Here is a 20357-nt window from a genome sequence, read left to right on the forward strand (position 1 = left end):
TTTTCAGTCCATCACATGGTAATTCTGTTCCACACTTCTTAAGAGGTAAACAGAACAACAATGTATTCACTGGTGGCATATTGATACACATTTATCTCTCACGTGTTGCAAGGCATGAGCATAGAATTCTCAGAATAAGCACATTGTCAGTATTCAATTTTAACATATATTAGTGAGTATCCTGTGCATCCTAATCTTGCACCAGAGACAGTTTAGTAATAAATGATTTTTCAGTCATACTGGCACAAATTTTTTAAAGCTTCAGATGATGCTCACATCCCATTTTTTGTGAAAATTTTGACATAAAATCTGCAGCGATTAAGCAGTGAAATATGCTAAAGGGTAATAACTAGTTCATCCATCAGTGAATCCATCAAAGAATATCATAATTCAAATACTTAAATACAATTTTTATGAAATCATCCTTCATGGCAACTCACACTTGGGTGGAGGAACAATGATCCATTTCAGACTTTTAAGAAGTGAATTGCTAGACTTTTCAGAATCAAATAGTGTTTTATTATTTTTCTGTAGGACTTTGTAAAAAAAAAAAAAAGGTACCAAATATGTTAGTCCCAAAGCAATAACTAATTAACCCAAAACATCTATCTCTTCTTTGTACATTATATACATCTGAGAAATAAATAGTGTTCTAGGCAGCATACAAAACATCATTATATACAAATAAGGCTTTAAGCCAACTGCGTAAATACATGGCCAGTGCCGATCCATTCCCTGGAAATCAACTCCAAAGACTTCCATTACCTAAGGCCTACCAAGCAGGATGGACAAAGTCCACTTGACTTTGGTTAGAGAGCAGACAAAAAATTTAACAACAGAGAGTCACACAAATAGGAAACCCATCAGGGATGAACGTTGACTGAAAGGGGTCTCTAAAAGCCTGTGGCCTGAACAAAAACATTATTTTGGGCATTATGCAGGCTAATCCATTGTCTTTTAGAAACCAGAGCCCAAAGAAAACATGTCTAATCCCATCCAGTACCTCTCCTCCTGTCTCTCTCTCTGTTTCTCTCTCTCTCTCTCTCTCTCTCTCTCTCTCTCTCTCTCTCTCTCTCTCTCTCTCTCTCACACACACACACACACACACACACACACACACACACACACACACACACACACACACACACACATACCTCCCCTTCCTTTTTGGAGATCAAAAAGCATTCCAAGCTCTTAACTAGGTTATGATCTTATAGTAACACATAGAGGCTCCAAATTCAAGGTGACAATGGAAAAGAGCCCCTGCCCATCACATCTGGAGCATTTCAGGAAGAAAAGACTGCATAATTCCATCTCAAATCTGAACATGAAGATGTAGAGACAGAAACCCTGAATGATGGGCCAGGATCTCTGAACTGACCACCATTGAAAGATATGAGACATCAACAACCTCTCTGAATCTTAGTTTCTTCATCTGTAAAATGGGGGGAATAATATCTACTCTCTCCAACTCCTGTAAGAATCAAATAAGGTCATATATGGTGCTGTTCTTTGAAAAGTATAAAAATAGTGAAGAATATAAACTCTGTCTTATTATAGATCTATCATGTGGAAGTTTTTCTAGGAAATTCTACACTGGCAAGGCACAGTTGGAGACAGAAAATCTTTGGAGGAGTCAAGTGCAAAGTAAAATCAAAATTTCAGTAAATCCAACCTGTGGCTCCTGGGTCCAAGTTTCCTTGACCTATGTTGACTTTTGCAAATATAGATATACTTAATAAATGCAATATTTTCCTGAATGATGAAAAATTTGCTTTAAAACTTAACCAGCTATATTTTCTAGTACAAAGAAAGGCCAGTAGAGTACCCTTGATGGTGATTAGCATGTCAATACATTGTTTGCCATGGGTCATGCAAAGAGACCACTTGTGGACTCCAGGATACATGTCTTATACATAATTGCATTCCTACAGCTGCGGAATGCTAGGGCTAGAAAGAACCTTATTTATCATCTAATCTAGTCCACTCATTTTCAGATGAGGAAACTGAGGCTCAGAGGAAGTGATTTGTTCAGTGTCATGCAAGCAACTCTTGGAGGTCTCTCAATAAATATCTGTTGGATAAATGGGTGAATGATCCTTTGGACATTGCAAGAGCTTATGAGAAGAGAGACTGGACTTCTCAAATACAGCAAAGAGAGACAGTGCAAGCAAAAGCTGCCCAGAACCCTTCAGCATTCACCTCTGCATGCGATTTCTCCTCTATGTGGAAACACAGAATATTTCTCAAGTGTTCCATCATGTCAGAAAGACTTTTTTCTGAAGTGAACCCTAGGGGAAAGACCACCAGCCAGAGAATCCTTGGGGGGGGGGGGGGGGGGGTGCGTGTGTGTGCGTGTGTGTGTGTGTGTGTGTGTGTGTGTATGTGAGTGTGTGTGTGTGTAGGTGTCTCATCCATTGAGGGTCACACATTTACTGTGTCTCATCCATTAAGGGTCACTTCAACAATGGCTAAGTTTCCCCTCAGCTGAAAACACAGGTAGATATACTCCAGGAACTTCAAACCAGCACTGAGAAACACACAGACATTAAGCTTGTAGAAAGAACTGGAACTCAGCCTCCACTCAGGGTCCACTGTGTGTTTAGTTAGGGTTAGTGCTAGCCTAAGGAGCAGTGGTAGTTGCAGTAATGGATGAGTTCCCCTCCTGCCTGCCATTACAGCAGTCACAGGAAAAGGGGGCCTGGGCCCAGCCAGTCAACTGCCCTCCTATTAGCAGCCAAGAGGAGATCTTTCCCTCAGGGTAGATCCTCAGCAGTAACTTTCTTCATGTAGTTGGATGGCCTCTGGGGCTAAGATTTCCAAAAGGATCCTTAGAGCAGATTCATAAATGAACTGAAAAGAGAGATCACAGGAGAGCATGAGGCAGTAACAAACACCTTGGGACTGTTCATTCCTACTAAAAAATGTACCATACCAAGAGTCACATGAACTCTAGCTCCCAGAATAGACCAGGACTTAGTAACATCCTTCTCCTCTCCCTTAAGCAACAGGCATACATACTTACACATGCATGAGCACTAGACATACACAAAAATATATGTACAAAACACACACACACACACATACACACACACACATGCAAACAATGTAACACTCCATCCACCCTCACCTATGACAGCCTGTTATATCCACTCAGCCCTGTGAAGTCAGTACGGTGAGTATCACCATTTTTATTTTGAAGCTGAAGGGATATACACTCCAGGGAGACTAATGAGGGCACAGTAAATTATTGGTGAAGTGAAGTCTATCACAAAGGTCTTCTGATTTCTGACTCCTCATTCAGGGTTCTTCTACTTCTCAATACCTTCCCCATATCCATAGAGGAAAATGTATTCATAGATGTCTCCCCAGTTTTGTTTTTAAAGGGGAAGGGGGAGTATTCGGCAATTGTTATGAGAAAGACTTTAGGGTTATTCTTCAGGAAATCACCCCAAGCCCACAAGTGGGTGTTACATTAAAGAATCTTAACATTTACTGCTAACTACCCTATAGGAGTGCAGAAAGAGCACTGGAGAGGAAGTCATCAGGACAGTGGGCTATGGTCCCCACTCTGCCACCAACAAATCTCCTGTGCTCAGTTTCTTCCCTTGTGATATGAGGGAGTTGATCTTCAAAGACCCTTCCAACTCTAACATTCTATGGTTTTTTGTTTTGCAAAGGAAGCTTAGAACTTTAGATTAAGTGCTGTTCATCTCTAAGGACGATGAGGGGTTGGGGGAAGAGAATATATAAGCATACATAAAAGAGAAAACATAACCTGGCCAGGCAGTTCCTAGGGCTATGATTTGCTAGCTCAAGGTTGCTGTGTCTAAAATCTTCACAACAGTGGCCACACACACACACACACACACACACACACACACACACACACACACACTTTACTAAGTACACACCTTCCCAAAAAAATCTGGGGAGAGATCTATAAAAATATTTTCCTCTTGGGAGATAGGGACATAATAGGAAGCAGAGGAAAGAACTCCAAGGAAAAGCGTAGGAAACTTTGGTGACAGCCTCGAACTCACCCATGAGGTTAATGTGCCCATTGAACCTCTCTTGAGCGTGAATCTCCCTAACCATGAGAGCTATTTTATATATAGTTTACTTATTAAACTATTATTTTTATGAATGTATGTGGTTTTTTTCTTCAGTAATTTTCAGTCATGTCTGACTCTTTGTGACATCATTTGGGGCTTTCTTGCAAAGATACTGGAGAGGTTTGCCTTTTCCTTCTCCAGCTCATTTTACTGAAGAGGAAACTAAGGCAAACAGGGTTAAATGACTTGCCCAGTGTCACACAACTAGTAATTATCTGAGGCCAAATTTGCACTCAGGCCTTCCTGACTCCAGCCTTTGCTATCTATCCACTGCCCTAACTATCTGCCCCATTTATGCATAATTATTATTTATTTGAATAAAATATACTTATTGAACTATTTAAACTATTTCTATATAGTTTATTAAAACTATGAAATGAAGATGGTGCTACCTGCTCTACTTTCCCCACAGGCTGCTTGAGGGTCAAATAAAACAGTGACTGTAAAAGTACTTTTAAAATTACAAAACACAACGTTTTTTGGAAGAGACTGTCGTTATCATAGCATAAATCCTATTTGAAAGTAAGTTTAATCTTGCCATGTAATTCTATTTAGCTAGGCAATGTTTAACTAAAAAAAATGCTATGAGTGTGATCCAATGGAAGAGAATTGGTTCTAGAGACAGAAGGCCAGAGCTAAAATGCCAACTCTGATATCAGCTGTGTGACCTAGAGCATGTCACTGCATGTGGGCTTCATCGTGAGCTCTATCTGTTTCCTGGTCAGTCAATGGAGGGGCTTGGGTTAGAGGGTCTCTGAGGTTCATTCCAGACCTCAAGGACAGAGACCTTATAGAAAAAACCCAAAGGAAAAGGGAAGCACGAGGGACAGGAAGCAGAGTTATCATACCTGGTCTGATTTTTTATTCTCCAGCCATCTCGGCACTTGGTAAACCAAAGATCTTTACCAGGAGAGATGCTAGTTTGCTCAGGATCTTCAGCACAGAAAGTCATTCTGGACAAAAAAGAAAAGTAGCTGTGACCAGAACCCAAGAATGTGCCGACAGTAACTGAGTAATAAGAAAGACACCATCAATCAGAGAGGACGTGCCAGTATTAGATGGACAAAGGAGGGGGAGAACAAAGGGAAAGGAAGAGAAAAGAGACACCGCCATCAATCTAGTAATAGCCAATCATATGACCCTGAACTTCTCTCTGGGCCTCAGTTTCCTAAAATGCAAAATGAGCAGATTGAACTCAATGATCCCTTTAGTTCTAAGAGTCTTGAAATCTATTACCCCCTCCCCCCAAAAAAGTATTCATTAATTCTCTATTGCATCAAAAAAGCATTCATGAATTCTCTATTGCATGAAAAAAAGGACAAGATCTCCCATTGCATTTAGGGTCATCCTCATTCTTCCTAAACTGTCTGTTGCCATTGGTCCCAAAGGGCTCCAGAGAAGAAAGTGAGGCTGGTGACTTTGCACAGCCCTGCCTCACTGAAATCCAATTCACTTGCAAGTCAAGACATCACCTTTCTGAGGTCATGGTCCTCTTTGAGAATGAAGAACAAACAAAAACAATTGCATCAAATGTCTAGTTTTAGAAACCTTTCGTAATGTGGCTCCACTCTCTCAATATAATCTTATATTTTGGTTTTCCTCAGAATGCACCCTTCACTCTAGTGAGGCAAGGATCCTCATGGTTACCTGAATAAGTCATACCCATTCCTGTCTCTACACATTATACAAAATGTTCCCTCTACCTGATATGCCCATCCAAATCTTACACATCCACTAAGACCAAGTTCATGTTCTGATTCCTTCAAAAAGACTTTCCTAACTAGTGCTGTACCCATGAATCCCTCTCTACCCTGATGTCCTAGAACATTTAGGGTCTGTGGATACAAACCAGTTGCGGGGAGGGAAGGATATATAGTAGAGAAAGTACAAGAAACTTTACTTAAACATAGCATAGAAATCATCCAGAGGATGAAGGTGGCTTTCACCTCTCCTAATGTTTGCAGGGGCCTCTCTAAAGCTCTGGAGAGTAAACTACAAAAAAATTCTCCCCTCTCACACAAGGTCTCCAAGATTTCACTGGCCTCACATACATAGTCATACCCACATTAAAAAAAATTTAAATTTTTAAAATGAGACTGCTCATTTGAGTGGTTCATCAAAGCAATATGAGGTGTTATACAAGTGCCTGGCTTCTTCAAACCAGTCTGAGAGGAGAATGGGATCAGCTCCTGGGGAGGGGCTGCACAGCACCCTCTGTACAGAAGCCTATGGTGCATTCTCCATTCATCTGACCCTGCCATTCCAGATGGGGCCTGGCTTCCCTTTGAGTAGATAACACCTTTATGAAGCTGGAGTTGGTTATGTTGGAGATTGAAAATGAAATAGTGGGGTGGAGTCAAGATGGCAGAGTAGAAAGACACATATATGCCAGCTCTCCCCACACAGCCCATAAAATACCTGTAGAGAGGGACACTCAACAAATTTTGGAGCAGCAGAAGTGGAGAACAACAGAGTGGAGAAGATTTCCAGCCCAGAGTGACCTGAAGGGCCCACGGGAAATGTCTGTTGGACCTGATGTGGAGTGGAGCCCAGCCCAGCCTTGGTTGTGCGGCTTCTGAACAGCTCTCGGGAGCAGAATCTCCAGCCCCAGCAGCAGCAGTGGTTGGCAGATCACTCAACCCACAGGCACCAAAGGTCAGTGACAGGGTTTTTTCAGCTGGCCAGGAAGGGAGAAGGGCCTTCCCATAGCTCTGGCCTCAGGCAGCGGCCACAGAGGCCACATCTGGCAGGCGGCAGCAGTTCCCACAGCAGCCCCTACAGCAGCCCGCCTCCACTGTTGGATCATAAAAACCCTGGGGGCACTGAGGAGCTGATCATTACCGAAGCCCTGTGTAGAGGCCCTGAGGGAGCTGATCTTTATCTCACACTGAATGGCAGCCCTGCCAATGTAGCTTATCTGAATCTCAGCCCCCAGCACTGGCTTTGTGGAACTGCATGCCAGGTGGCTGTGGAGAGGAAACTCTGCTAAGATTCTGGGCTCCCAGACCAGTGTACATGCTTGATTGTGCCACCTTGGAGGAACTGAGATCTTATAGATCCCCAGAGTATACCCTACTCTTGACAAAGGACCCAAAAGTCAAGTAACTGGTTGGGAAAATGCCCAAAAAAGAGAAAGAAAATAAGACTATAGAAGGTTACTTTCTTGAACAGATATCTTCTCCCATCCTTTTGGATGAGGAAGAACAATGTTTACCATCAGGGAAAGACATAAAAGTCAAGGCTTCTGTATTCCAAACATCCAAATAAATATTCAATAGGCTCAGGCCACAGAAGAGCTCAAAAAGGATTTTGAAAATCAAGTAAGAGAGGTGGAAGAAAAAGTGGGAACAGAAATGAGAGAGATGCAAGAAAAGCATGAAAAGTGGGTCAATACTTTGATAAAGGAGACCCAAAAAAATGCTGAAGAAAATAACACCTTGAAAAATAGGCTAACAATTGGTAAAAGAGGTTCAAAAAGCCAGTGAGGAGAAGAATGCTCTAAAAAGCAGAATTAGCCAAATGGAAAAGGAGGTCCAAAAGCTCACTGAAAAAAATAGTTCTTTCAAAATTATAATGGAACACATGGAGGCTAATGAGAAACCAAGAAATCACAAAACAAAACCAAAAGAATGAAAAATGGAAGATAATGTGAAATATCCCATTGGAAAAACAACTGACCTGGAAAATAGATCCAGGAGAGACAATTTAAAAATTATGGGACTACCTGAAAGTCATGATCAAAAAAAGAGCCTAGACATTATCTTTCATGAAATGATCAAGGAAAACTGCCCTCATATTCTAGAACCAAAGGGCAAAATAAATATTGAAAGAATCCACCAATCACCTCCTGAAAGAGATCCAAAAAGAGAAACTCCTAGAAACATTGTGGCCAAATTTCAGAGTTCCCAGGTCAAGCAGAAAATATTGCCAGCAGTTAAAAAGAAACAATTCAAGTATTGTGGAAATACAATCAGGATAACACAAGATCTAGCAACTTCTACATTAAGGGATCAAAGGGCATGGAATATGACATTCCAGAAGTCAAAAAAACTAAGATTAAAACCAAAAATCACCTACCCAGCAAAACTGAGTATAAAACTTCAGGGGGGAAATGGTCTTTCAATGAAATAGAGAACTTTCAAGCATTCTTGATGAAAAGATCAGAGCTGAAAAGAAAATTTGACTTTCAAACACAAGAATGAAGAGAAGCATGAAAAGGTAAACAGCAAAGAGAAATCATAAGGGATTTACTAAAGTTGAACTATTTACATTCCTACATGGAAAGACAATATTTGTAATTCTTGAAACTTTTTTCAGTATCTGGGTAGCTGGTGGGATTACACACACACACACACACACACACACACACACACACACACACACACAGAAAGACATAGAGAGCATGGGGTGAATTGAATAAGATGGGATCATATCTTAAAAAATGAAATTAAGGGGTGAGAGAAATATATTGGGAGGAGAAAGGGAGAAATGGAATGGGGCAAATTATCTCTCATAGAAGAGGCAAGTAAAAGACTTTTCAGTGGAGGGAAAAAGGGGGAGGTGAGAGAAAAAACATGAAGCTTACTCTCATCACATTTGACTAAAGGAAGGAATAAAATGCACACTCATTTTGATATGAAAACCTATCTTACAATACAGGAAAGTGGGGGTGAAGGGGATAAGCAGGGTGGGGGGGATGATGGAAGGGACGGCAGTGGGAGGAGGGAGCAATTAGAAATCAACACTCTTGGGGAGGGACAGGATCGGAAGAGAGAATAGAAGAAATGGGGGGGCAGGATAGGATGGAGGGAAATATAGTTAGTCTTACACAACACGACTATTATAGGAGTCATTTGCAAAACTACACAGATATGGCCTATATTGAATTGCTTGCTTTCCCAAAGGGAATGGGTGGGGAGGGAGGGAGGAAGAGAAGTTGGAACTCAAAGTTTTAGGAACAACTGTTGAGTATTGTTCTTGCATACAACTAGGAAATAAGAAATTACAGGTAATGGGGTATAGAAATTTATCTTGCCCTACAGGACAAAGAGAAGATGGGAATAAGGGAAGGGAGGGATGTTAGAAGGAAGGACAAATTGATGACAGGGGTAATTAGAATGCTCGGCATTTTGGGGTGGGGGGAGGGGAGAAATGGGGAGAAAATTTGGAACCCAAAATTTTGTGAAAATGAATGTTGAAAACTTAAATAAATAAATTTAAATACAAAAAAAAGGAAAGAAAATGAAATATCATCCTCACCCAAGGCACTCAGGGGAAAGGCACAATGCTTTTAAAATGTGATACTATTGGAAGGAAGCCATGGCCTATCCAAGACATCTTCCTGGAGCAAGCTGGGAGGCCATCAGCCTTGATCCTTGGCACACAACATACAGGTCTTCAATTCTGGACCAAGGGAGTAGTGAAATAGATGGCCTCCCACATTCTGGGTTTTCAGAATTGCTATAACGACCCACTAGCCTAAAAGCGACTGAAATTCCCATCCCAGGCTGGTGAAGTTGCCTTGTTTCATAAAGCAACTTCTTACCTATAAAGGTATTTTTTTTAATAATGGCTGTTTTACCCGGGTACTTGAGAAGCTCATAAAAGATAGGGGAAACAGGTTTGAAAGAAGTGAGGAACACAAAAGACAGGAATGCTCTGACAGGAGGAAGGCCGGCAGGTGACTTACTTCTGCTGGGTTTCCCCAGATTTGACCCGGATGCGCCTAATGTGAAGCTCTTTCACAGGGTTGCGGGGTTTTGACAGATAGCTCCGCAGCTCTTTCCACAGGTTGTACCAAGATTGAGAGGTGTCCTCCCATGAGAGCTTGATCTTCAAGAGATCGCCCATGTCCTCTTCTGTATACACCAGGAAGGTGTTGGTGGCATTTAAGTCTATGTGCTCCACTCTGTGGGGCAAGAGCAAAGCTGTCTCTCTATGATACTCAGCCTAATTTTCTATCCCCTCTTTCCACTAATTATGAGAAGATAATAGTAAAAATAGCTGGTGTTTACATAACGCTTTAAAAAGTCTGCAAAATGTTTTAGATGTATTACCTCACTTAAGCCCTACTCCAATCTTGTGAAGGAATACAGATACAGGTGACCCCCATTTTTTATTGCTGTAGAAACTGAGGCTCAGAGAGGTTAAGTGACTTGGCTAGAATCATACAGCTTATGGGCAAGGCTTCCACAAATCCATGTCCAGTAGCCTACCCACTATACTGTGTTGACCTTCTAATGCACGTGTCTTATCTATAAAATGAGTTTGGACCTGTCAATTTCTCTGCTCTTCTTAGATTCTATTACTATGACAAAATCATAGCCAGGTGGCACACTGGATAGAGCAGTGGGTCTGGAGTCAGGATAAGCTGAGTACAAATCTGGCTTCAGACATTTACTAGCTGTCATTTGACCTCAGTTTCCTGAGGATAAAAACAGCACTTACCTCACAGGGTTGTTGTGAGGCTCAAAGGATATACTATTTGTAAAGAGCTTAGCACAGAGCCTAGCACATAGTAGGCACTTGATAAATGCTTGTCTCCTTACCCCTCTTCCTGGATTTCCGTTTCTTCAATTGGAAAACAAAGAAATTGGACCAAGAAGACATTCTTAACTTGTTTGTGTGTCATTGGACATTGTGACATTAGTGAAACCTATGGATCCCTTTGTTGAATAATGTTTTTAAATATATAAAATAGAATATATGGGATTATAATAGGAACCAATTATACTGAAATACAGTTACCAAAATATTTTTAAAAACAACTTAATTCAATTGAAATGTAAGTTCCACTTGATTTCATTTTCTTTTTATGTTTGCTACAAATTGATTATTATTTTAATTTTGAGAAATAATTATTGCATCTAAGGTTTCAAAAAAAAACAATGCAACATAAAATGTAAAGATAGTATCAACATTTCATTATCTGATTTATTTGTACTACAATACTACAAATAATATTAACCAATAAACATGTAAATTTAAAAACAAAAACAAGTTAATTGACCCCAGGGGAAGAGATCCTAGATCTCTGATGTCTCTTCCAAATCTAACATTCTATGAGCTTCCTTGAGCCTCTTACTCTCCTGCCCCACCCCAACAGGCCTTGAGTCCAGGAAACTTGTCTAGTGCTTCTTTGTCTCCCCCGTAGCTTCTCCATCAACCACAATGTGCTAAATAATATACTCCTTGTCCACTACCCACTCATCACACAACTGGAAAACATGCTCTTGCAGGTTTCCCAAAGCCCTGGGTGTGACATAACCTGGTTCTGCCTAGTTGATCAGCAAACCATATTCACATTGCTGATTCATCACAGTCATTTTACTCCCTGTTTCTGCCAGTGCTGAGTAATAACTATGTATGGTACAAATTTCGGGCAGATGTTGCTATGAGAGAAAGTGAAAGCAATGGAGGAAAGACTCATCACTGTCTGGGTTATCAGGAAGAATGACGTGTCCTTGACAAGAATAGAAATGCTTCAAAGAGAAATCAAAGGAATGTGAAGCAAATGTAAAGAGACAGAAGGGAGCCCTACTACATGTCAGAAATTGGAGGGCAGAAGAAAGTGAAGAAAAGAAGGAGGACTGCAGAGTGTTGGAGCTAAGTGACTGGTATAAGGTTATCCCCATAGTGAAGGAACTAAATCTCAGGAGGAAGCAGCTTCTTTTTCTCTAAGGAACGGCGATATTGAGCCACAAGTGCCATCAAGTAAAGTATTGTCTACTAATGGTCAGAAGAAGAGATAAGTTCTGGGCCTAGTGGATGACTCCATGATGAGGAGTTCAGAAGCAGCCAGAACAGCACAACACCAGAAAAGATCTTTTTCCCAGGGCTCATGTCTAGAATCTGAGTCTTGTCAAACCTGAAGACCTTTACCTACTCAAGGTGACTATTGACGGGGGCACAGGGGGCAGGGGCAGAAAGAGGAACAAACAATGCCTCTGAAAGGAACATAGGTGGTATTATGAGAGATCATGGAGTCCTGGAAGAGAGGAAATATTATTGTCACTGCTGCTGGTTGAAAGTATGGGTTTCAAAAGAGAAAAGTTGAACTACTTAAGAGGGTAGTACATGAAAGTGAAACTTTTTTCTTTCTTTTTTTAATTCAGCAAGTATTTATCGAGCACCTACTGTATACATATAATGTAATAAAGACAAAGAACGTAGTATCTGTTCTTAGGACTACTAGGGTGATGATACATAACACCAAAAAAACTACAATACAATTTAGAACTTGATAAAACATACAAAGGAAGAGAAATTAAGGAGGGAGGTGGGTTGAGAATCCATTAAAACATCATGGGAAGAAAAAGACAAAGATTCCACTAGTCAGAGATGCATAGGAAATATGATTCAAGCATTCAAGTCTGTCAAAATTTGAATTTGAGAACCACAGTTTGAAATATCAATTTGGAGGAAGGTTTCTGATGGAGTAGCCAGGGTTACTGAAGTCCATGACCCTTCAGTATTTAAATTTTTCCTAGCGACTTAGTAGAAGCCACGGGTACTTCGCTTATAGAATTTGCAGATGACATCAATCTTGGAGAAAGAGCTAATATGTTGGGTGAGAGTGTCAAGATCTCATATGTTTTCCAGAAATCTGAACAATAGACTACATCTAATACACTTGGGTAAGAAAAATAGGAACAGGTAGGTAGTGCAGTAGGTAGAGTCCTGGAGTCAGGAAGACTCATCTTCCTGAGCACAAATCTGGCCTCAGATTCTTACTTACTTTTTGCCTCAGTTTCCTCATCTGTAAAAAATAAGCTGGAGATGGAAATGACAAAGCAATCTAGTATCTTTACCAAGAAAATCCCAAATGGGGTCATGGAGGATCAGACATGACTGAAAACAACTGAACAACAACAAGAAAACTCAAGAGCATGGGGGACTGAGGGTAGACCTCAGTACACATGAAAAAGACCATAGTCAAACTGAGTCAACAATGAGACAAGCTAGAGTGATCTCAGGTGCATTTAGAGAAGCATAGTATTTAGAAGGTGACCATACTGATTCTGCCTGGATCAGAATACATCTGAAGTACTTTGTTCCCTGCTGGGTGTTATATTTTAGGAAGACCATAAAAAGCTGGAATGTATCCAGAAAATGATATGGGGTGGACTGATGGTGGGGGGACTGGAGATCATGCCACAGGAGGATTGATTAAAGGAGCTGGGGATGTTTTAAATCAATGGAGATAGCCTTAGAGAAAATAGATGCATTACCGTGTCCTAAAAGGCTATGGAATTTGTAAATGAAATCACCTATACATGTTGTCTATTCCATAAAAATGTAATTTCCTTGAAGGCAGTAACTGTCTCTGTTTTATTTATAGAACCAGCACTTAGCACAGAGCTTTGCACATAAGTAAATGCTATTTCTTAATAAATGTTTCTTCATTAATTCATTCCTGTTTAGCCTGGAAAAGGGCAAACTTAAAGGGGGAAAGGAGAAGAGAGGTGAGGAAATCACTATCTTCAAGCATTTTAAGTGTTACCATGTGGAAGAGAGATTCAATTTATCCTCTTTGGCTCCGAAAGGCAGAACTTGGAAACAATGGGTACAAACATAGGGAGGCAATTTTAGGCTCCATGTAAGGAAAGTCTTCCTAACAATGAGATTTGTCCAAAGAAGAAGGGACGGCCTTGAGAAGTAACAAAGCACCTTTCGTTAAAGATCGTTAAGCAGAGGCTAGATGACCATGCATTAAGAATTCTGGAGAGGGGAATTTGCTAGATTAAGACCAATTCTGAAATGTGATTTTTCTAGATACAGCCTGAGGCCAAGAATCTGGAAGCAAAGAACCCAGGTTCAAATCCTGTCTCTGACCCTTACTACCTATATGATGCTGGACAAGTCATTTATCTCCCTGGGCCTCAGTTTCCTCATCTCTACAATGGCCTTAAACTAGATAGCCTCTGGATCCCTGGTAACTCTAGACCTATGTAAGAATTCAGACTGATTGGAAACACCCAGCCTCAACTTCTATAGGTGAATACATACATATATATATAGATATATATATATGTATATGCACACACAACCATCCTCTCCATCTCTTCTCCCCTGCCTCTAAAATTCCTCACAATACTTGGCTCAAACCACAAGAAAGGTAGAATGTGACTTACATTTCTAGAGGAAGAGACTGGGAATCCGTGTTGGTGCCATAAAGTGTAACATAAAATGAAGGTTCTGTTTTTCCCATGGTCTTGTAGCTGAAGACATGGATTTTCATCTGATAATGGTAAACTGTAAGTACAAGAAGAACACAAATATTTACAAGGTCTTGATTGCAACTTCCTGCCTGGTAGCCATAGACTGGCACTAAGGGAGTGACTTAACAAACTGAAATCTGGAGATCAATTGACAAAAGACCAGAATCCAATATCTAAGCCAGGTAGTAAAAGCAATCAGCCCTGGGCAGGACCCTCAGATCTCCCTGACTTTATGAAATCTGACTTTCCTCCTTACCTTTTTGTCAATATTGCATCATCAAGAACTTGTTTCAGGATAAAGAGAAGGCCATTTATGCTAAGGGAAATATATGGTAGCTGGACAAGAGTAGGCTGTCACTAAATGGCAGCATGGAACTGGACAGTTGAAAAGCACCTTAGGGTTCTCCTGATCCAGCACTCTCCATTAACACAAGAGGAAATTGGGGTTTAGGAAGGAAAAGCAACTTTTCCAAGGCCACACACAAGTAATGAGGAGCAGAGCCAGGAGCTAAACCTTGATTTTCTATCTCCAGACTCAATGTTCTTTCTCCAAGATGCCTACTTGTATATTGACATTGATGGATGTTGTTCCTTTGCCAATGGGCCAAAGTACAAAGGTATTACAAAATAAACTGAGCCAAAAAACACAAATCAATTAAGAGGATGCAACTCGGTGGCACGACATTGGAAGTTTCATGTGTTTGTGACTTGATGCTGCCCTTTGTGTGAGACAGCACTGTGGCAAAAGTCTCTGACATACATTCTATTGACATAATGTGGTCTGTTGGGATAAAATGCTAGGTTTGCAATCAGAAGGAAAAAAACCTTGAGTTCAAACCCCTCCCTTGATCCTTACTAGCTGAGTAACCTTGGATGAATCATCTAATCTCTATGTGCATCAAGCAACTCCCTGGGACTATCATAGATGGTTTAGGATCTTTAATAGCAGAGAAAGTTTCCACATCAGGATTTTCCCATACTTATGAAATTACGACTCCTTCAAGCATTCACTGAGCTCATAATGACAACACTACCACAAACCGTTTCACTATCACAGTGAGAGTTCTGACTGCACCATCCACATTCTCTCTCACCCCCTTTGGACCAAAAAAGTACGTGTTGACATCAAAGATACTACCATCACACAACATGGGTATCATCTGTGGCCTTAGGTCCTTAGGACGTAACAACAGCAACAACAACAACAACAACAGGCAAATCCATGGGTCAAAAGCATGACCTTAGACTCACTGGCAATATCACCAATATGCAATTATAAAGAGCTTCTCATAGGAAGACAGGGTCTGTTATTATTATTACTATTATTGTCGTTGTTGTTATTATATATTATTATATTTGTTATTATTATTATATATTGTTATTATTGTTGTCATTGTTGTTATTATTATTATTATTCTGTTTTGTAGAAAAAGAGACTAAGGTTCATCGAGGTTTAGCGACCTGCCCAAGCCTACATTGGCAATGTGGTGGTGAAACCAGAATTTAAACTCAGGTCTCCTATGTCCAAATACACTAGTCTAGGGGTGGGAAATTTGTGGCTTCAAGACCACATGTGGCCTTCTAGGTCTTTGGGTGCAGCTCTTTGACTGATTCCAAATTTTACAGAACAAATCCTTTTATTAAGGGAATTTATTTTGTGAAGTTTGGATTCAGTCAAACGGCCTCACTTGAGGACCTAGAGGGCCACATGTGACTTCAAGGGCTCAGGTTCTGGAACCCACCCTTACTCTAATCTTTCCACTATGCTAAACTGCCTCATTAACACTATTTTTCAAACCACATGAATCCACTATCCTCAGCTACCTGTAGTAGAAAGATACCTGCCTTGCCAACCCTAGGAGCACCTGAATCATCCTATTTCACTGAGCTGAACTCGGGTGGGGTCATTTCCATGAAAGAAACAAGCTGCCACGGATTTTCTTCTCTCAAGTCAGTCTTAGCAGTCTCATAAGTCCTAGCATTAGTGTTATTTTAAAAAACCAAACCAAACAAAAAGACAACCTATAGCCATTAGCAAGTGAAAACAACGGGGCAGCTGTCAGGACATGAACATTTGGAGGCCAGACAGAAGCATCATTTATAATTCTGTGAGTAGGCCAGAAGTCAAGCCCATGGTGAAGTCACCAAAGGTGACGCTTTTTTCCTCTCTGGAGTTTAAGACTCTGGAACAGAGAAGGAGGAAGGTAGAGAAGAAAGAAAACAGATTCCCTGATTGGATGATGTCTTTAACTGAAGGGGCCAGGTTAGAATTTGTACCCCCTTTGAAAAGGAAAGTATCTCTTGACCTATCTGTGTGCCCTTAATGACTCCAAAATCACCCAGCTAACGGCTGATAGAAGAAGAGGAAGGAGGAACCTTAAAGATGCAGTCCAACCCTATCACTTTACAGATAACAGAAAGAAGAGCAGAGAAGCTCAGCTTAGGTTACACAGGCGGGAAGTGTCCTCATATCTGAATCCAAGTCTCCTGACTTAAGATACCCCTGTTCTCTCCACAACACTCAATAATATTGTTTAAAATGTAATTTAATTTACAGGAGTTTAACTTAATAGCCAATCTTCCTCAAGACTCCAGCTATACCATAATGATGTGCATTTATCAGTGCCTGGCACATAGTAGGCACTTCAGAAATATTTGTTAAGCTAATTCTCTGAGCTTGGACACTAAACTGCACAGTAATGTTGAGGAGTGAGAAGCAGAATTACCTTTGAAAGGCATGCCAGCCCGGGTCTTTAGGTACATTTTGCTGTTTCTTTTGTGCCGGATTTTCTTCGCATTATAGCCGATGCTGTTGCAGCGGTTTTTCCTGCAGCTCAGGCAGATGCCTTTCTTAAAACGATTGGAGTCTGTGCACTGAAAGGCAAAGCTCTGCTTGTCCTGGTTCACCAGGGAGTCCACAAAGAGGTGCACAGCCCGTTCATGCTCACATTTCACCACCTCAGTGATTGCTAAGGAAAAGATGAGAGAAGAGAGTGAGGGAAAGGGGGCAGAAGACCTGACCCCCATTAAACTCAAGACTTCAAACATCTATGAATGTCTCCAGGGTGGTACTCCCTCCAGCTACATAAGCCATGATCCCTCCATCCATATTTGAGTTTCATGGATTGCTGGGTCCAAAAACAAAACAAGCCAGGCCCTGGTCTGATATAAGAACTGGAATGAAATGTAGAGATACTTAGTTTGACCCAACAGAATGACTTGGCCAAAGTCAGCCCCTGGGGATCAGTCCCTTTGGTGATAAGCATTTCCTCAATTTTAAGAACAAATTCAGCTCACCCCAATCTGTTAGCCAGTTCTGTCTTCCAAAAGACTAATTAAAGCTATTCTGAGAAATCATTTAGGTTCATTACAGAATAATTAAAGCAGATAATAAATTAACTATGAGAAGAAAGAACAGAGTAGGCATTATGGGACATCCCCAACTAACTACTAGCAGGCTTGCAAAAATATTGAGCCATTTAAAACAAAGCATGACAGAGAAGGTCAAATGGGTTCATAATAAAACAGATGTGTCATAGGCAGAGGGGCTGGGGCTAGCATTAAGCAAAGCATGGCTGAATGAGAGGTAGTCCTATCAGGGAGATATAATCACTAACATTGAGTCTTTGTATATGGTGAAATGGGATGGGAGGGGTGAGTGGGCAAAGCAACTCACTTCCATAAGCAATTGATCCTAAAACATCATTCAGACCACAACCTGGCTGGTAGTCACCCCCATTGGGATAAACATCAATGTGGCCCACGGGCATCTGGATGCCAATACTCAAGCCAAAGGAACGAGTGTACGTATGGAGGACATCCACAAAGTATGCATCATCTGGGGAGAGCCGCTGGTGGATATCTGTTCCTTCAAACATGGGGCCAGCAGGATCCAAACCTAGATGAAGGAAGAAAGGCAACAATGCTGTATTTAGGAGGACTTCAGTCCAGTCAGCAATGCTTACTAAGCACTTACTGCATTTTCTGCACTGGGTTAGGCACTTTGGCTATGATAGAAAAGAAAGTGGAAGGTTACTGCCCTCAAGCATCTTATAGTTTTGTTATGGACCTTCATGGTAGCATTGGCCTCTCAGCTGCCTCAGCAAACAATTAAGTCACACATAGCAGGTGTGACCCATGACTGTGGGGAATTCCATGGAATTTTCCCCTTGCGTTACTTCTGACTCATGAATAGCAGAACTTAGTTAAAAAGTTCTAGAAAATAAGTACTGATGCTGGCAGGAAAGAGGCTGTTCATAGGAGCATGGAGGGAGAACTAGAATCTAGCCCAACCCCCTCATTTTACAGATGAGGAAAACAGAAAGAGAAGAAGAGATTTTCTAGGGGATGCCAGAGAGCACAGAATGCCAGGTTTGGAGTCAGAAAGACCTGAGTTCAAATTCCAACTCAGATATTCACTATCTATGTGACCCTGGGTAAATCACTTAACTTCTGTTTGCCTCAGTCTCCTCACCTGTAAAATGGGGATAATTTACCTCCCAGGGTTGTTGTGAAGATCAAATGAGAAAATAATTGAAAAATGCATATATATTTGTGTGCATGTATTTTGAAAGAGAGAGAGAGAGAGAGAACTTCCCCAAGATCATACAGGTAAAAAAAGTTAGAGGTGAGACTTGAACCCATGCTTTCCCCAAAGCCAGTCAATATTCCATTCTACCAGGCTATCTCCTCATCTTATAGAATTTTAGAGCTGGAAAAGACTTCAATAACAATAATAATTGTTATTTAGTGCTTACTATGTGGCAGGCACTATGCTCAGCATTTTACAATTATTAGTTTATTTGGTCCTTGCAACAGCCTCAGGAAATAGGTGCTCCTATTTTCCCCATTTTACAGATGAACAAACTGAAATATACAAAGGTTAAATGTCTTGCCCAGGGTCATACAGTTGGTAAGTATCTAAAGCTGGATTTGAACTCAGGTCTTCCTGACTCTGAACTTAGTGTTCTAACCATATCACCACCTAACTGCCTTTGCAGACTATTAAGTCCAAATTCCTCATTTTACAAAGACGCAGAATTGCACCTCTTGTCTCACTCATTCTTGAGTTTACCTAGTTAGGACAAAATTAGAAGGAAAAAACCTATTATCCTACACACACACACACACACACACACACACACACACACACACACTCTTGCCATTCAGCTTCAGAAATGTCCATTTCCAAACCTACATCTCATTAGTTCAATGACTTCGTAAAAGTCATTTTTTATGTACTGAGTTTCAGGAGGTGTAACTAAAGGCAGCTGCCAAAGTTATTAGAAGTAGGTGCAGCAATGACAGAAAGTGACTGGCTGACAACAGCGCCGTCTGACCTGTCACTGCTTCCACCAAAAAGTACTCTCCAAAGTAGCCCACTACTTCTGAAATGCTTCCTCTCCTGCACCCCAAAGACCTCTAGCTTCCATCCAAACAGAGATTACATGCTACCACCTATGACCTCTCCTGACTCTCCTCTCCTCCTTTCCTCCCCCCCTCCCAAGTTATGGGAGGGTCCCACTTACACAAGTCAGTATCTACTTACTCATGTGCAGGTCGTTCCTCTCCTTCCCAAGTAGAATGTAAACTCCCTGAAGTCAGGGACTCTTTCATTTTCATCTCTCTATCCTCAGTTCTTATCAGCAGAGTACCTTATAGGTAGTTAATGCTTAATAAGTGTTTGTTGAATGAATGAATAAATGAACAAACTCACTGCAGAATCAGAAGTAAAAACAAGGTCTCCTACCTCCTAATCTAAGACCCTTTCTGCTTGGTCACAGCTACAACTTGCTTTTGAGGTTCCTTTGGGAGGGGGTAAATTACAGGGTAACAATGGGAGTCAGTTTTCCCAAAATAAAGTCATTGAAGTAGAATGTACTCTGACTTTTTCCTTGATGAGGGTCAGAGGAAGGGAGGAAACAGTCTAAGAATCTGTATCTTGACACTCCATGAGTGTACACTCCCACAGATAACTGGATGCCCTCTCTGTTTCCCAACTTTCTGCATCCCACAAGACTAA

The 20357-nt window shown here is 40.9% G+C and overlaps 1 protein-coding gene across 3 annotated transcripts in view; it reads right to left on the minus strand.

The window, feature by feature from the left end:
• LIPG (lipase G, endothelial type) overlaps positions 1 to 20357 on the minus strand; it is a 116208-nt gene that overhangs the window by 79664 nt on the left and 16187 nt on the right. For 2 of the 3 annotated variants that reach the window (XM_072605129.1, XM_072605131.1), the window contains exons 5-8: positions 18012 to 18233; positions 17062 to 17304; positions 14249 to 14369; positions 9805 to 10023 (exon numbers count right to left, since the gene is read on the minus strand). In XM_072605129.1, the coding sequence (XP_072461230.1) occupies positions 9805 to 10023; positions 14249 to 14369; positions 17062 to 17304; positions 18012 to 18233 (805 nt within the window). Of the gene's footprint in view, positions 1 to 496; positions 2854 to 4963; positions 5069 to 9804; positions 10024 to 14248; positions 14370 to 17061; positions 17305 to 18011; positions 18234 to 20357 lie in introns of those variants that run through there. The other variant, XM_072605130.1, reaches the window with a different exon arrangement.

The sequence above is a fragment of the Notamacropus eugenii genome, chromosome 4, assembly GCF_028372415.1.
Source record: "Notamacropus eugenii isolate mMacEug1 chromosome 4, mMacEug1.pri_v2, whole genome shotgun sequence".
In the NCBI taxonomy this organism is placed as follows: domain Eukaryota; kingdom Metazoa; phylum Chordata; class Mammalia; order Diprotodontia; family Macropodidae; genus Notamacropus; species Notamacropus eugenii.